Genomic DNA, 17,227 nt, shown 5'->3' on the forward strand with positions numbered 1-17,227 from the left:
ACTGCTCATTACCCGGTCCTAAATACTCGGCATACCATGCACTAAGAAACAAAGAAAACTGTAATAATAATAATGAGGGAGAATAAAAACGGCTTTTTTAGTTATTCATGACATGGTAATCTCAAATCTTAACCGCCATCCACATTAGCTCTCGTAACATCAAGCTCCGCCTCCTCATCCTCTTGTATCCTTTTCGCAAGGATGTCCTGCCATTGACCAAGGAACTCGCTCATTCCTCCAGGACCACTCCTCGATGCATCCACTACGTCCCTAGGCAACTTATGCGCCGAATATCGTGGTGTCGCGAAGCCATACGCTTCCGGATCGTCGTGTTCCACAAGGCGGAATTCGGGAACGAAAGAGAACGTAGTTGCATCATCGTGGTCATCCGCATCACCACCTTCACTCTCGTCATCACCGATTCTATTTTCTGTACCTCTCTCTTCACCACCCCGGCACATTTCAACCCGCACCGTATCACTCTCCTCATCGTCGTCGCAACTCGGAACCTTCAAATTCAAAATCTCCAACCACGAGAAAAGCAGGGGATCAGTCCGGAGTGCGAAAGGGTTAATATCCATCAGCCACACACGATTGTGCGGCGGGGGTACGTAGACATCAAACACAAAATCTGGGTCCGGAAATGTGTCGCGCAGTCTGATATCAAAGAACGTTTGGATTTTGTCGCGAAGGTTATCGCGAAGGCCGAAGAGGAAGTTGAAGTGATTAAGGTCGCGCTGGCAGAGACAGAGGAGCTTCCTGTCTCGGACGAAGCAACGGAATTCAAGGGAGGGGTTTAGGGTTATGTATTTGCGTAGGACTAGGTGGTAAGGGATGCGGGATTGTTCTGCTTGTTTTTGCTCCTTTTCCTTCCCCTCTTCCACCTCCACCTCCACCTCTCCATCGCTTTCCTCTTCTGTGTCTGATACGCATCCGTCGAAAGCATGCTCCAGATCATGAGTCACGAAATCGCTGCTTTTTAATAGCAGGTATATATCATTCGGAGTTCTGCATTGCATGTCGTTTGTCGCGGATATCCAGGTAGCGTCTTTAGGGGCACTCCAGTTGAGCTTCGGAGCTACCTTCCCGCCCAGCTCCTCTATTGTCGCTTTTATCTGCGCGTGTATCTCTTGCCATTGTATGGAAGGGTCCACATCGTCATCGTCCGAATCAGAACCATCAGATAGGGAATAGATGCCACTGTCGTCATCGGCGCCTGGGGGATTTTCGTCTTGCGGTGGTAAAATGATTCCGTCCGCGCGGAGATAGTTGAGGAATGCAGCATTTAGGGGAATGAGGCGAGCTTTCGGGGTCACGGAGCGGTATCTACATCACCCGAAGAGCCGTGTCAGTGGCATCGTCGAGTAACCTCCGGGAATGACATATGAATAAACGATCCTTGGATTTATAGGATAGCAACGTACTTTGGATGCCAGTAATGGTAGGAGCAGTGTAGAATATGCGACTTCTTGAGAGTGGGGAATGGCAACTCGCTGGAGCTTGCAAGAGGGGTATTGTTGTCGCCCGCCATTCGGTTCCAGAAGAGGTGTACGATTGACTGAACTGAAAATATCGAACAAATTTTGTTGTCGGAAATGGAAATGCTACTGGCGCAAGTCAACAGCACGAAATAGGTTCATTATTAGTAACTATATTTGGTGGGCTGTCGCGCAAAACTGCTTTTCGTAAAGTTGAAGTTTGACTCATTTCAGTTGCGGCGGCGTTTGGATGACGCATAGGCAGCATTTAGCCCTAAACCCTAACCAGGCCTTCATCTGGAGCGTAAGTCGACGTTCGAATTGATACCGTGCTGAGTTGGTATAACTGATCGGGTTTGGAGCATTTACTCTAAACTGGAATTCCTTGATAACCCCCGGTATGTGTCGTAGATCTCACTTGTCTGAAGCATTTGGCTGAAGTCTTTCTGGTATTTATTTAGTTAGCCATGCACGGACCAAGCGATGTTTGAAGATTGCGGATTAATGAGCTCAACAATTCAAGTTCTTTTGCACTCTCTCATCAGCTGCATCTCCCACCCGGAGCCAGCGACCTGACCACTGGCTTCCGTTCGTAAAGCATGACTACAGATGTTGCAGATGCCAATAGCCTTCAATCATGGCAGGAGGCGTTTCAACACCCAATCCCCACCGTTCGGCGGTTCGAACAAGACCTCCGTCGCGACGTTGCCAGCAACAAGGACAAGTTGCGTTCTCTTGTCGGGTAAGATTTGATTCTACGCTGATATTATCAATTTGCTAATTCCCTTTTTCTGCATATTAGCGTGAGATATCGAGAACTTCTAGGCACCGCGCAGACTATTGTCGAAATGAACGACGAGATACAGGAGGTCGAGACGAAGCTATCCAACATTAGTAGGAGATGCAATCCCCGGCTGGTCGAGAAGAAGTTGGATGTCGCTGTCATGGATGAAGGTTCGCATACCACCACCAAGCACGGCATCGGCTACATTTTTGCATTTTCTGTGTAGTTAACGTGTTAGTTGTAGGTGTAGATGAGAGAGCAATTGCCGCGCAATTGGCCCTGCTGCATAGATGCACATCCGCCAGTTATAGATTGTTCCGGAAACATAGTTCGAACCTCTTGATCGCAAAGCTCCTGGTGATATCGCGACTTCTTCACAAGACCCTTTCTCAAAACAGTCGTGCTCCCATCTTCCTTGAAAACCTCCGAAGTCAGTTGGCGGCTCTCCGTCGCAGCCTACTCAAACGCATCGAATGCAGGCTAGCCTCTCCCAAGTATTCAACCCCAGAAATAATCGAGACAATGTCAGCTTATTGCCTAGCGACCAGTTCCTCTTCTACTGATGTACTACGTCATTTTCAGCAAGTCCGTTTCGATGCGCTACAGTCCATGCTCTTGCGAGAAGACCCAAACTTCACAAATATTGAAAAGAGCTTGAAGCTTTTTATTCAGACCTTACAAAACGCGTCAGAGCTAGTCTCCGGCAGTCTATCGGATGCGCTTAGAAAACTAACCGCTCTCCCAATCCTCGATGACCTTGAGGTACGAAATTTAGATGGGCTGGCCATTGACATCTTTCATCAATGGGTCGCCAACGACATTAGGAATTTTACGCCATGGGTGAAACATACTCCTTTATCCGAATTGGAGGCTGAAAAAACAATAAAGGACTGGTCGAAACAGGCGTTTGGAACGTTCGCTAGCGGGTTGAGCAAGAATTTAGAGCGATCTCAGAATTTGAAAGAGGTCTTACTGCTTCGCAGAAACCTATTGGACATTTGGTTACCAGTCCAAAGCTCCACGGCATGCCATTCGTCGGTGGAGATACTTCAGGGCATCCGTGGCACCGTGAACAAACAACTTATTTCCACTCTTCACGCGCAAGCTAAGGGATTGACTTTGGTTGGGCTTGAGATCTCATCCACAATTACTAGCTGGAGTGAGATTGAAGAACAAATCCCCACTCCATCACTCTGGGATCCGGATATTGTGTTCCTGGATTTTTCAGGAGGAGCCACTAACTTCAAACACGAGATCATTAACAGGTCTCGAGGCAGAGATATTAATGTACTGAGGATATCGAGATCCTATACTACTTGGCTGTTTGGTGTTGAAGAATGCAAAGACATGATCGACGAGCTCAAAAAGATCAGATGGGAGGATATCATTGAAGATGAAGAAGATGAAGAGGTTCTGCAAAAAACCATTCGGATTTTGAACAAGGATGACCCCGACCTTCTCCAGAAGGAATACGAAGCTACCTTGATTAACAGTTTCGAAGCGCTACAAACATCGCTACACAGCGCCCTGGAGAACATGACCGGGTCGCACTGTGGGAGACAAGCAGCTTTTATACTACGAGTTATTCGAGAAATTCGAGAGCGTATCCCCAGGTCACTTTCTGCTCAAGATCACCTATTTGCTGATGACCTTGTTCCAAAATTACACGACATACTAGCTGCTGAAGTGGGCTCTCAAGTTTCGCCATATGCTATCATCCGAGCTCTTGGGAAGCCTCAGGGAGCAGGATGTGCTGGTCGCGCGCTCTGGGAAGGTAACCCTCCGCTACCCATTCAGCCATCCCCAGTGGCTTTTAGGTTGTTACGGAGACTGGCCACGGCGATGGAGCGACAAGGCCCCGACCTTTGGAACCCTTCAGCTGTGGATATGTTGAAAAATAAACTCCGTCAAACGATATCGTCATGCATTTCCCTTGATTTTGAAAAGAGCACCCATAACGCTCGTTCAGATGCCGGACGCCTTATACAAAATGAGCAGCAGCCTACTAGCGAAACTCCCAACGGCGACGATTCCACAGAAGCTACTGTGACAGAATCCACCCACAAGGCAACAACACAGGCAGATGTTTGTTGTCCCGAGGTCTTACGAGACCGCAAAATTCAGCTTGTATTTGATGTGTTTTATCTAGGGAAAGCGCTATCTATGCGGAATACCGGTCGGCCCCAAGCAGAAGATGAAATTTCCTCTATTGTCGAGCTGGTGAAAAAGGATATTGAGCTGGATGGTGATACAGAGTTAGCTATTCTCGAGAGCAGAGCACATGAGTACTGGAAGCAAACTCAGCTCTTATTTGGACTGTTGATATAATGTCATTCTATTTTACTGCACGTAATAAATGAATTTGTGCTAACAATACCTGTCCATCTATCCATTTAAAGATCAGGGTCATCTGGACCTAATGGTACGATGTGTGTCCTGTCTTTCTCCTTGAGGCTGCTTCCATTCGCACTGTGCCTAGGTAGAGTAAGGACATCACATGACCCCATGCATCATCCCGCTTATGTCAGCTCTGATGTCTCCTTTCAAAATTCATTTCCTCCATGCAATAGTTATAAAAAAACGTGAGATCTATTATCTTATATTGGATAACAACAAGGAGCTGGCATGGCAGCTCTAAGACTCCCTTTCCTGTATCCGAACCTACTGCGTTCAGTAAGGGCCTGTGAGCCGACAACTTATCGCTCGATAAGACTCCCCCCACCACACCAAACCTCAGGGTTATACTCATCCTTTCACACCAGCCAACGCAATGATGCAGAACCATTCCACCAGCGATATGGACAGGCTGCAGAACCCCGAATGCCTCCCCCCCCGAAGCCAACGGATAAAGCTGCACCAGAGGCTAGCCAAACCGGTTCGGGCAAGAACAACAAGAGGACTAATGAGTCTGAGCCAAAGGATGTAAAAGATGCGGGGAAAGAAGCTAAATACGATCCTAGATCCAAGAAGTCCTCGCCCTCCTCATCCGCAATCTCCGCCTCCGCAACGAACATATCAGCCGAGTTACTTTCGCAGGACAATGTAGCAAGCCACCCGGTGCAGAGGACGGACACCGGAGCTGCGGCAGACGAAGAAAAAGTTGACCCATCGAAGGGTCCTCAGGATTTTGTATTTCAAATGCCGGTGCCCATTTCTTCGTCATCACCCACGGGTGAGCCTCCGTCTGAATCTATGTTGTTGGGTGATTCTCAACACCATAAACCTCCTCATCTGAGTCCACACCCATACGTACACCACTTCGATACCTATTCCTTGGTGAAAGATCTCGGTCGTTCTGGTTTTACAGAGGAGCAATCCGTCTCCATTATGAAGGCAATACGTGGCTTATTGGCTGACAATTTGGAGCTGGCGCGGAAGGGCCTCATATCCAAATCCGACGTGGAAAACGAGACGTATCTTTTTCAGGCCGCATGTTCGGAGCTTCGAAACTCCCTTCAGACCTCCCGAAATGCAGCCATACAGGCTCAGCGCTCACAACGTGCCCAGCTGCAGCACGAGTTGGATATCTTGACGCAACGCATGACGCAGGAACTGGCAGGGTTGAAAGATGACTTGAAGGAAATGTTCGATGATCAAAAAATTTCGACGAGAGAACTACAACGCTCACTGGATACGGCGATCCAAGAATTGAACTATCAGATCACGGTGTCGCTGAATAGTGATGGGAAGAGCGAGGTTGAGGGGTTACGGTGGATTTTGACGAGGAGGGCCGCTTTGGCTATTGCCACAAGTGCCAGTCAGTTCCCTTTTTGCCTCATCCCACGCCTTTTTCATCTCTTCTTCTTCTTCTTCTTCTTCTTCTTCTTCTTTTCCTTAAAAAAATCGTCCTAGCTTTTGACTCCCATACTGACTGGTTTCCTAAATTAGCCATGATCATCCTCGCTCTCAGGTATTTTTCGTATAAACAGCGCGAAAAAGAAACCGCTGCAAAAGCCGCTGCTGCTGAGGTGAAAGTGATTAGCCATCCTGCGTCTGATCAGCCATTGCCACCTGTTGCTCATCCAGCGTCAATGGTCGTGGAGCCGATTGGATAAGACCCGAAGGAGGCAGAAAGCTCATATACAAACTAACCTTTTCTTGCATATAATTCTAACACACATTCTTTTTTATCCGCCCCTAGATATTTTCCCCTTTGCTTCCCTGGTTGATGATGAACTTGCTAGAACGTTAGATTTCTATCAGTCGTCTGCTCGCGCATCCATTTTGGAACACTCTATACCGCAATTAATTATTCAAATGGTATATAGAATTATTAATTCCTCGAAAGGTGGAGGAATTTTCGAGTCCCACATGCCAGATGGAAAGGTTGGTTACGGAATTTTATTTAAGAATTGTCGCATAAGCGCGATGAGGTATATAAGCGTTCAAATAGACTATGGACGTAATAAGTTCGCGATTGAGTCAACTAGACCTGCACATCACATCCAAAGTCAAGCAAAGGAAGTCTAAAAGTCCATCCGCAATGCAATGCTCGGCACATTTTGTTCTTCACCATCTGCTCCTTCAGCACCATCATTGCCTTGTTTCCCGCCTCCACCCCCAATTCCCCCCTTTCTCAGAATCTCCTCTGTAAATGATCGTTGCTCAGCATCCATCCGGGTCACCATACCCCTAAATGTCTGTGCATCGACCTTTGCTAGCTCAAGAAGCGCAGCAGCTATTTCCTTATAAGTGCCTTCCCCTTCATTCCTAGCGCGCATCAGAAGCGCCGGGATAAGTAGAGCCATTGCCATCGGCACATTCGCTGGCGCAATTGTCCCTAACCCAATAAAGGAGGCGAGCGTAAGGGTGACAGTTCCCTTGACATTTTCGGGGTCGACAGGTGCCTGAAGTTCGTTAGTGGGAAGGCTCATGATGAATGCGATGAGTCGTGGGAGGAGGAAACGAGCTATAGCGTCGTCTGTCGGGGAGCGAGTAGTCTGGGGGGATGGGCTGAGAAGGATGGAGCGGAGGCAACCCGCAGCGACGGTAGCGAGGCCCAAGTCTTGTAAACAATCGAGAAACTCGGACAGTATGCGAGGGATTAAGGGATCTTGGGGTGGAATTACATGGCTGCTTGTTGTCAGTATGATGGTTAGGGATAAAAGTGTGTTTTTGGCGCAAGGGAGGGAGGTCTCAGATTCGCGGCGCTGGGCAATTGTGAGGGTGTGGAGAAGACGGGAGATGCAACCGCGAATTTGACGAGAGACAATTTCCGGGGCTTCTGCGGGAGGAGGTGAGGCTGTGGAGTTGGAGTTGGTGAGTGTAGGGGGAGTAGCGGTTGACATTGATGGGCGGGTGATGCCCTGGATGAAACGGCGAAATATGGGGAGAGCTTGGGGGACCACTTCGGCTTGGCAGATGCCTGTGGCCAGGATTGTGGTGAAGATATGGAGGATACAGGCGCGGAGATCGGCGCGGATGATGGAGGGGAAAACAGAGGTGACATCGACAAGCGAGGAGAGGGATAGTGTAATAAGGGACGCCGCTTCATCGGATACATAAAAACGAGTGTGTGTTGGAGATTCACCGAAATTGGGTAGGAGCCCTGTAAGAACAAGAGTAATGTTTCGTGTGAGTTCGAAAAGTTGCTCAATATCGTCCGATAGATTGTCAGAGCGAGGCTGGTTGTTGAGCGCAGAGTGATGGTGCAGAGCCAGATCTCGTGCCATTTGGACAATGACTGTTTGCACACTGGAACCTTCGGTCATCACTAATCTGTCCAACGTATCCATTGTTTCAGAAAATACAGCGGGTTGGTACACTGCATTTCCTGCAACAGATGGATGCAGGATTTTTCGCAAGGCTCGCAGGATTTCCAGTGACTGATTTGATTGTTCATGGCTTTGAGTAACAAGGGCCTCGAAGGCAAGGCCAAAGAGAATGAAAAAGAAGGCGACCGGTTCGTCACGATAGTTTATATGGGTTCCTTTATCCTTCTCGCCATTTGCTTGGGGTTTATCCGGAGTTACTACTTCTTTTGACGGTTCGAGTTTCCCGTCGAGGGCATCAAAAACAAAATCGCTATCTTTCTCAACCAAACTAGCGATCGCATCAACAAAATTCAGCCAGGAATCTTGATAAAACTAATCGAACATAAATGTCAGTGGTGTAGAGCAAGACATGGCAGAGCCGGAATGCATACCTTCAATAATGTTTCCCGGTTCAATGCTGCATACACTTCGTCCAGATTGTCAGACACGCTAGGGCCAAGAGTGCTGGATATTTCTGGTTCAAATCTGAGGCGTGCAAATTCCTGGAGGGAGGCAAGCCAAAGCGGAGTGAGAATAGCGGTATACGGTTGCACAATCTGAGCCAGCCAATTCTGGTCGTTGCTTGCTATCTGTAATTTAGCCCAAGCAGAGAAGAGCGCAAGCTTCACCATAACACGCGCATTATAATTAAGCCCATTGAGATCACCGATCTCTGTGGCGTCATTCCTGTCTGAGGAATGAAAGGACGATTAGCATAGTTCTCAGCTGCTATGGGATGGAAACACACATACTCGCAAAGTTGTCGAGGCCAACAACTAGCAGTTTGAAAATACGACCCATGCGATCCACGTTAGTTACGATTCCAGTACCAACGAAGGTTGCGCAAACATTAATCGCCTCCGAGGCTAACTCAGATGACGAGTCCGCTGCAAATGCGGGAGTTAATGCGGAGCTAATCTGAGCTTGATATTGTTCCAAGAGTGACGCTTCTGCAAAATCGGGATCTGGCGTTTTGCCAAACATCTAAATAATTTTCGCTTTTAGCAGATACTGAGCAAGATTGAAAATCAGAGGTCACCAACCTTCAATATTTGATCAATTATCTTCAAACCCCAAACTCGAAGTTCGATGACATTGGCAGTTGATGCAGAAAACGCCATTCGAATGATATCGCCAACTCTTTCTTGCAGGGCCATTTCCGCGGGGATTGTTTGATCGGGCAATAGTTCTTTGCTGACCATGGACAAAAGCTCACTTAAGCAACTCATAACGAAATTTCTGGTTTGCCACCTTAGCAGTTCCTGACCAGAGGAAGACTCGTTGGCTGGTTCGCCGGGCTCCCCTCCAACGGCTGCAGCAAATCCCGCTACTTCGTCGTCTGCAATATCATGAATAGGAGCGGTATTGACCGTGGCGGGTTGAGGAACATCGTGTTGTTTCGATCGTGTCTTCGTGAGGACTTTCTGAAACCGTTGTATCCAAACATCTGTATCCGTGAGCCCAGTTTGCTGCATCCAATTGTGGATAATGTTTTTTAACGCTTCGTTATCCGTCGCAGTGTCAAAGGCGAGCCAAAATTCATCCTCAAGACTTGGCAAGGCAGTCCGAACAACCAAATCGGCATCCCTTTTCATCAAGTTGTTGAAACCTCGAATAGAGGCATCCTGCATGGACGCTTTTTTGGATGCAAGTTCTTGTTGAAGCCATCGAACATAGGCTGAGAAGTCCAAGTGGCTTGGGGCATATAAAGATAAATGGTCCAAACATTTAGAGCTTTCTACTACCAAGGCTGTTGACTTTTCAAGCTGAAATTCCTTGACGAGTGTGAAAATTAGTTCTCGAGTTTTTGAAATATCCCGTAAATCCGGACCAAGCACGTTGATCAACGAATCAACACAACGGCTAATAGATACAGGAGTGGGAAATGCGGCTTCCAGATTGGATGTTGTCACTGACGAGGCCTCTTCGTTATGGGTATCGGCTATATACAACCTAGCAAGCATGCCGAGGGTGCTTGACACGTAGGCTGAAAATGTCAAACCTGCAGATTCTGCCACTCGCCCTACGCCTTCTAATGCCCAAAAATGAACTATCGGATGTGGATCGCTACAGAGCGACATGAGGACGCCCACAATGGTTTTCAAATGGAAACCAGCTGCCATGCCACCAACTTGAGAGTGAATACAACCTAGAGCAGTTGCACACCCAGCACGCGTGCTAGGATCTCGGTTTTCGACAATCAAATCGACTAGGGAATTGATTTGGCTATTCGTAAAGGCATTGCCGGAGCTATTGCATAACAATCCTAGCGCTTCGGATCCTATATACCGTACAATAGGATCGGCGTGGATAGCAAATGTCTACTCATCCTTAGTATATATAAATCATTGTGCGGAACGATCGGCTTACCTGAATAAGCTCCTGCATAACCTTCTCAGTTGCCGGATATCTCAAGCTCCCAGGCGCCGATGGGGTCTCCTTCACGGCAATTTTAAGAGTAAGGAGCAGGGCCACAGCAATATTGACGGTCATGGCTGATCTTCGCCCAGGGTTGCGGTTTAGACTTTGGGCAGAGAGTAATGTGGCTATTTGCTCTACACTACTTTCCTGAACCTTGGGGGATTGTAATGGCAACGCCTTCGCAAATAAATCTATTGCAGCATTTACAACTTCAGTGTCGGAAGGGTCCGAGTACGAGCCGCCATCTCGATCAATCACCGAATAGAGGAGTACAGAGTCATGCTCCATTGCTTGGCATGTAGGGGACAATAACTACAGAGAGCAGTTAGAATTGCATTCGCCGAGATATTTGGTTCAAAGCTTACGATATGGTCAATTGCTTGGTCAGACAATTCCACTGCTATCCAACCGGGCGAGTTATCTCCTTTGCGACGCCCAGAGATGATCTCGACAACATACTCATGTGCTAAACCGGTTACACCAAATCCAAAATTATCGTCAAGATCCCATATGTTATCGAAGTGAGTAGTCGAACTAGCAATGGATGTATCAAATGGATTTGCCGAGACAACCTCTGGATCAGCAAATGATGAGATTGCCAGACCTAAGATATTCGGCAAAGAAAGAACTTCTGAATTCGCATGGTCTACATTGACTATCTTGGAAAAACACTGCAATACACGTCGACGAATCATTGTAGCGAAATCCTTTAATTGTAGCGAGGGCGATAGCCGTTGAGATAAATCTTCCGCGGATTTGAGTTTGGGTAGGTTGTCCAAAAACATCACCGTATTCTGAAGCATTGCAGCAATACGTCTTGATCCGTCTGCTGTTACGAGGTTGCTATTAAACTCTAAAAAAACGTAGATTGAACCGAGGGCGCATTCTCGGACGTGGGCCAGAAAACTCATCTCCAGAGGACCGCGTTGAGCCAGGTTATCTTTAGGCAACGGTTTTGGAAGTGCATTTTTCCATAACAGGAGTAGCTGGTTGAGGTGTATTTTAGTGAAGCTAGGTCCAAGCGGCATTAGACCTCCAATTAAAATCCATGCAACCTGTATTTGTGTGCTTGCAATTCTCAATTCCAAGCTACTACTTGTTTTTAGGAGATCTGTAGCTCGTGATAGGACCCGTGCGTATACATCGACGGAGCCATACAGTGGCTGCAGTCGAGAGGTACTTAGCATAGACGCTAAACCGTGGGCATATCCAAGGCATCGTCTATTGGAATGTCGTGGAGTGGATAGCTGACCAATCTCTCTGTTGAGGCTATTCATGCAGACAGTCACACAAAAGAGGAGTTGCTGAGGACAAGCAAGGACAAAGTTGCGCAAACACCTGGCAGTGTGTATTTGAACGGTGTAACTAGGATGCTGGAGTATTTGGAGTAGCGCATCACGACAGCTGTCTCCGATAATCGCGATGGCAGAGCCTAACGAGGATATAATGGCAGACAATGCACTCAGGGTGCATGTTAAAGTGTACTTGCTTGGTTCGGGTCGCTCTTGGACTACTTTCGGATAATCTTTGAGCACGCCATTAACCAGCCATTTGGCGGCGTTAATTCGACTGTTTTCGCGAAGTATCTCACAGCCCACAGTATCCTCCAGCAAGTTCCTGATAAATTGCCTGGTCATCAGGAGTCGGTACCGATTGTAAGTTATGGTTGGGTGGCTTAATAGGGTAACTAGAAAATGACCGGCAATTTCCGCATAATGCTCTTCAACAAAGGCATTACCGAGACCTCTGAGGATCTGCTTATAACACATACAAATTCCTGCCCTTGCACGGTTGCCTGTTGAGCTTCGGCAGTACTGCAAAGAAAGTTGTTTTAAAAGCTCAGGGAGTTTGAACGAAATATGAAGGTCCACTTTTCGGCCTGCAGGGGGTTGCGGCGATTGCGCTCGCTCAGGTACTCCATCACCGTCAGGGGAAGTTGTCTGTTTCTTTGGTTGCTTTTTGGGCCGTCGAATGGTCGGCACTTCCTGCGCCTGGTTTCCATTTGCGTGAGCTTTGATCAGAAAGGCCGCAAGGCATGAGGCGGCTGCATGCCTTACGGAGGGACTGGGGCTGTCAATCACTTTCCAAACTGTAGCTTTGAGGTTCTCAAAATCGGCTAGAGTTCCAAAATATGGTGTGCTCTTAATCAACTGCTCAAGGCAATAACAGGCACTCACTTGGGCGGCGATGGCCTTGTCGTTCGTGGCTGTATTTCGAGCATGCTTCCAGATATCCTTCGCTGTCTGCTCATCCGCGGGTGAGCTGATCCCTCCAATCACCTTTTTCAAGGCCGTATATAATGAAATTCTCAACCCTGCATGGTTTTGGGCCGACTTGAATAGCCTCAACAGGGCAGAACAGACGACACTTGACTGTGTGAACAGACTGTCTCCAGCACTCGCATAGATATCGCCTATCGCGACAGCTGCCGCATGCTTAGTCTTCAGCTCCCAATCACTCTTTCCTGCATTGAGTATCCCCAAAAGCTGTGTGACACTGTCATAGAGCGTGCTTCGGTCGCCCTTGCTGAAGATGGCGTTGAAGCATCGGCCAATATTATTTCGTATCACTCTAGTAGGGCTGGGCGATGGGAGCTTCAATATTTTAAAGAGTTCCTGGATGATTGACCTTTGTTTGGAAGATAGGCCTACTTTATCGAGTGTTGCAGCATATTGAACGAGATCCGCGGTAAACCTCAGGAGGTACAGGTCTTGCTGCTCGGAGGGGAGAGAATGAAGCTTGGACACATTTAGTTCGGCGTGGGAATCCGCATTGTCTTGCCCCGCAGATGCAGCGGCTTCAGGAGCAGACATTGGCGCTGGTGCCTCATAGGAATGCTTCCAGGCACATTGGCAATATGCGCGGACTGAATGTTTTCAAGGTATTCTAAACTCGGTCGTCTTTCCCCAAACTTCGCGTTGGAGATGCCCGATCCAGCAAGCTCGGATCAACAGTCGGGCCGAGTCCATCCTGGTGAACGAGGCTTCAAACTGTGATAGTTGAAATCCCTATTGCCATTGCACTTCGGCATAGCTACCATAGATTCCATGGCTTCAGCACTTGGATTGAGACTCTTGGGAGGGCCTCGGAGTCTGCGCCCTTGGGTGTGCGAGAGCTGTCGAGCCCTGAGTTCCTCCACCATCGTGCAGGCCGGCCACAGCCGTTGGTCAACAATAAAGCACGACAAGGGTAAAAACGATGCGGCAAAGAGCAAGGAGCGCGTTCTCCACGCCAGAGATTTAATCAATGCGTCGAAGTGTAGGTTAAGTTCTTAAGGGTTTTTTTTTTTTCCCCTTTCTGCATGTCCCTTATATACTAACCATCTGCAAAGTATTTGGACCCGACCCGGCCTCAAATGCACGGCTCGCTCTTGTTATCAGCAAAGCGAAACGAAGCGGAATGTCAAAGAGTACAATCGAAGCTGCTATTGCACGGGGTCAAGGCATATCGTCTACGGGTGCGACTCTCGAACCGGTAACGATAGAAGCCCTTCTACCATCATCAGTTGCTGTCGTGATCGAATGTATGACGGATCAGAAGGCGCGGACACTGCAAGATATCCGCTTTTTGATTAAACATCATGGGGGAACAGTTACGCCGACGAGCTATCTATTTGAGAAGAAAGGCAGAATTGTGTTTGAGAAGGTCGAGGGATTGAATGTAGACGACCACCTAGAGCAAGCCATTGATGCTGGGGCGATCGATGTAGACATGGACGATCAAGGTCGACTGAGAGTATTCACAGAACATGCAGATACAAAGTCCGTTGGTGACAAACTTTCAGCAGTAACTGGATTGAAAATCGAGACTGCCGACATTATTTGGGACCCAAATAAGGATACGATTGTGGAACTACAATCGGGAGAAGATGCTGATAAAATCGAGGATATCCTTAATACCATTCGAGAGGACTCCAGTGTCCAGGATATATATACCAATTCAACTATAGTATAAAAAGAAAAGAAAAGAAAATGCAGAAAGCTCAAACCCAATGTACAATATATCATTATCAGGTATACTACTACCGCAGTGCTTTCATTGTACTCCTCATCAGATTCCCAACACCTTCCGCACCTATTCCGTCCAACCATTCAAGCATCCTTAATCTGTACTCTTGCCAGTTTATCCTTATCCCTCCGTCTTTATGTAGCGCAGCTAGTGCCTTTTGCGTCACGGGCCGTGTCAGTGTCACGGACAAGGATTTCCCTGGGGTGTTTACTATCGACTCTTCAATCCCCCTAAAACACGCAGAGGAGACATTGCAAAATGCGACATTTTGACTTAATGAGAATACAGAGGAAATTTGATATTTGTGCTCTTCACCGCCACCACTTGGCCTTTCATTGAGCGCCTGCATATACTGCGAAAGCTTGTTTACCGTTAAAGCTGGAATAATGCAGCCCAAGGCATTAGGATCGTCCGAGTTTAAACCTCTGTTTCGCCACAACAGATTGCAAATATCAATCACGTAACCATTAAACCGAGAAACTACTTCTGTTGGATATGATTGTTCGAGCGATCCGTTGCTTTGCAGTGTAGGTGATTTGAGTGAGGTTTCAAAGGACTGTTTAAACATCGCCAAAACAGAACATATCGTCGATAGATGGCTTAGGGTCGGTGTGAACGTAAGCATATATATTAATTGAGGTTGCGGGACCACGATGCGTATGTTGCCATTCGTGGACGCATGATGGAAAAGCTCTGCAAGATCGGTATAAAAGCGAAGTACCGCCAATGTCCCGGATATCTTTGGATTCGTTCCGTTCCCCTTGGGTCCCTGCGGACTCTCAAGGATAGTTAGGGCAAGGAGTTCCGCCCTGCCAATGACCTGGGGCAGAGGAGGTACAGGGAACAGAGAGGGAGTGGCGCGGATTACAGAACCCCAGTGTTGGATTAAAGACGAATAGTATTGAAGTATAAGAATTTTCGTTTCGCGTTGATCAGTTAGAATAGCCTTTTCTAGTGGAATGAAGTAATTTTGTCGAAGGGTATTGTAGTCCTGTATGGGTATATACTCCAGGAGCGACAGGATGGCAGTTCGGCTGTCATGACCGTTCCAGGAGAGGAGGTACTTGCGCAAAAACTTATCCACAGCTTGAGGCATGCTCTGCGGGAAAACGGAGTCAATATAAACAATTCCAAGAAGCTGGAGCTGGAAGAGAAGCTTAATAGACCCACTTTTGTAAACCGCACAAACCCAATAAGGACATCAAGCACATATTCAAGATGCTCTGGGTCATTCCCCTCGTCATCTCCTTCCTCCCTTGCCTGTATTCTAGCCACTTCGTCCTCGAAAAAGCTATCCAACCAACTCTCCAACCGCCGCGTCGCCCCTTCATTCCTGACGAACACCAAATACCTTTGCGCAAGCGGATCCGCTAACGCAGCAGCAACTTGGTTGGGCATCTCGATCCTGTCCAATTTCTGCACGAAATCATTTGCACTTCGTATTTCCTCCAGTGACGTGAAGTCGCTCTTGACCCGCGACGTCTGCACGACAGGGATAACAACCTCAATTCGACTCCTCTTCACCTCACCGCGCCGCACAACTTGAAACGTCTGAGGAACGTTTTGACCAGGATTTGTCATTCCAGCAGCAGCAGTTCTCTCCTGAACATGTCTCATCTGCTTGACCCACTCCGGATCGGGATGTTTGAAGAAATAAGTTGCTCGCCCCGTTGACGCGTAGGTATCCCCGATAATTATGTCGGGGTAATAGCTCTTGAAAACCTTCATCAGGCCTAGAAGCTCCCGCTCTTCACCACCGGTGTTTCTCATTAGTTCCATTAGCGCCTGGATGCGGAACGGTTTTATGTGTTTCCTACGCGAGATTAACGACAGGAGATGACATAGTGACCTGCGTAGACTGATCATGTCCAGGAAATTAAACAAGACACCATAGAATCTTGACAAATACGATTGATCATCCATATCATCGTACACTAGAATTAGCCAACGGAGCAATAGGGCCTGGGTTGCAGGCGATGGCTTGTTTCTGCTTGGTCCGAAGCAGGAGATGACCATTGAGACGGTGCGAGGGCGCACACGCTCGGATGGGTAGAGATTTTTGACTATAGTCGTGATGGTACTTTGGTCTAGATGTTTGGATTTTGAGATGATAGTAATTAGACGTTCCAGCAGGTGAGTTGGAATGCCTGACTCGTAAGCATTGGACGCAATCGATTTCGCGAGGTCGGCGACGCTGGTGTGTCGCTGCTTTGGTGAGATGGAGGCAACTGTGTGGGCATGTCAGCTATCTGTTTTTCATGCATGAAATGGACGGTTTTGCTCGTGTTGTTACCATTTTCCAGCTGCTCAATTGCGTCCTCCATTTTCTGGCTATAGAATCTAACTATATTAGATATCGAATCTGACATGTACACAACCAACAAAGGTTTACAGAAACAATATCTCACCTTGATGCACCCCCCGAGCCGCGCTCTTTAGAATAACCTGGATGTTCTATATTTTCCTGGAGGATTAAATACCCTGGACGGTTCGAATATATTATTCAAGTTCGCAGTCTTTTCCAATTTCTCGAAGTCAAGCTGGAAATAGAAAGAATGCAATCGCCAATTGCAGACAAAATCCTCTTTTTCAAGTGTTTGTGCAGTTACATTTTCGGGAAATGTACACTTGAATGAACGAATTCTCCTATCAGGCTCAGTACTCCTACGATGCAGCGCAATGTTTGCGACGCGTTAACGCGTTACGAATGTTGATGTGGCGATGGCAATCAGCAAAGAAACATACATCGACCCGGGAGGGCATAGATGGAATCGAATTAGCTG

The 17,227-nt window shown here is 47.6% G+C and overlaps 6 protein-coding genes across 6 annotated transcripts; 3 read left to right on the forward strand and 3 right to left on the reverse strand.

Moving 5' to 3' along the window:
• Nucleotides 1-128: 128 nt before the first annotated feature.
• Nucleotides 129-1,668, reverse strand: HCBG_02806 (cell cycle control protein; the record flags this gene model as incomplete). The annotated part of the gene is made up of 2 exons (XM_045429855.1): nt 129-1,326; nt 1,425-1,668. 2 exons carry the CDS (start codon nt 1,529-1,531, stop codon nt 129-131), a joined length of 1,305 nt encoding a protein of 434 aa, XP_045289750.1.
• A 409-nt stretch (nt 1,669-2,077) lies between these two features.
• HCBG_02807 (uncharacterized protein) lies at nt 2,078-4,590 on the forward strand (the record flags this gene model as incomplete). The annotated part of the gene is made up of 3 exons (XM_045429856.1): nt 2,078-2,220; nt 2,281-2,432; nt 2,507-4,590. 3 exons carry the CDS (start codon nt 2,078-2,080, stop codon nt 4,588-4,590), a joined length of 2,379 nt encoding a protein of 792 aa, XP_045289751.1.
• Nucleotides 4,591-4,851: 261 nt separating this feature from the next.
• Nucleotides 4,852-6,391, forward strand: HCBG_02808 (uncharacterized protein; the record flags this gene model as incomplete). The annotated part of the gene is made up of 2 exons (XM_045429857.1): nt 4,852-6,019; nt 6,151-6,391. 2 exons carry the CDS (start codon nt 4,888-4,890, stop codon nt 6,315-6,317), a joined length of 1,299 nt encoding a protein of 432 aa, XP_045289752.1.
• A 337-nt stretch (nt 6,392-6,728) lies between these two features.
• Nucleotides 6,729-13,249, reverse strand: HCBG_02809 (HEAT repeat protein; the record flags this gene model as incomplete). Its single annotated transcript, XM_045429858.1, has 6 exons — nt 6,729-8,348; nt 8,408-8,706; nt 8,768-8,999; nt 9,059-10,336; nt 10,386-10,748; nt 10,802-13,249. The coding sequence occupies 6 exons, from the start codon at nt 13,247-13,249 to the stop codon at nt 6,729-6,731; spliced, it is 6,240 nt and encodes a 2,079-aa protein (XP_045289753.1).
• Nucleotides 13,250-13,483: 234 nt separating this feature from the next.
• On the forward strand, nt 13,484-14,390 carry HCBG_02810 (DUF28 domain-containing protein; the record flags this gene model as incomplete). The annotated part of the gene is made up of 2 exons (XM_045429859.1): nt 13,484-13,694; nt 13,768-14,390. 2 exons carry the CDS (start codon nt 13,484-13,486, stop codon nt 14,388-14,390), a joined length of 834 nt encoding a protein of 277 aa, XP_045289754.1.
• A 67-nt stretch (nt 14,391-14,457) lies between these two features.
• HCBG_02811 (Mis6 domain-containing protein) lies at nt 14,458-17,207 on the reverse strand (the record flags this gene model as incomplete). The annotated part of the gene is made up of 5 exons (XM_045429860.1): nt 14,458-15,543; nt 15,615-16,672; nt 16,738-16,775; nt 16,853-16,908; nt 17,190-17,207. 5 exons carry the CDS (start codon nt 17,205-17,207, stop codon nt 14,458-14,460), a joined length of 2,256 nt encoding a protein of 751 aa, XP_045289755.1.
• Nucleotides 17,208-17,227: the final 20 nt, after the last annotated feature.

This window comes from Histoplasma capsulatum, assembly GCF_000150115.1.
Source record: "Histoplasma capsulatum G186AR genomic scaffold supercont2.3, whole genome shotgun sequence".
Lineage (NCBI taxonomy): Eukaryota > Fungi > Ascomycota > Eurotiomycetes > Onygenales > Ajellomycetaceae > Histoplasma > Histoplasma capsulatum.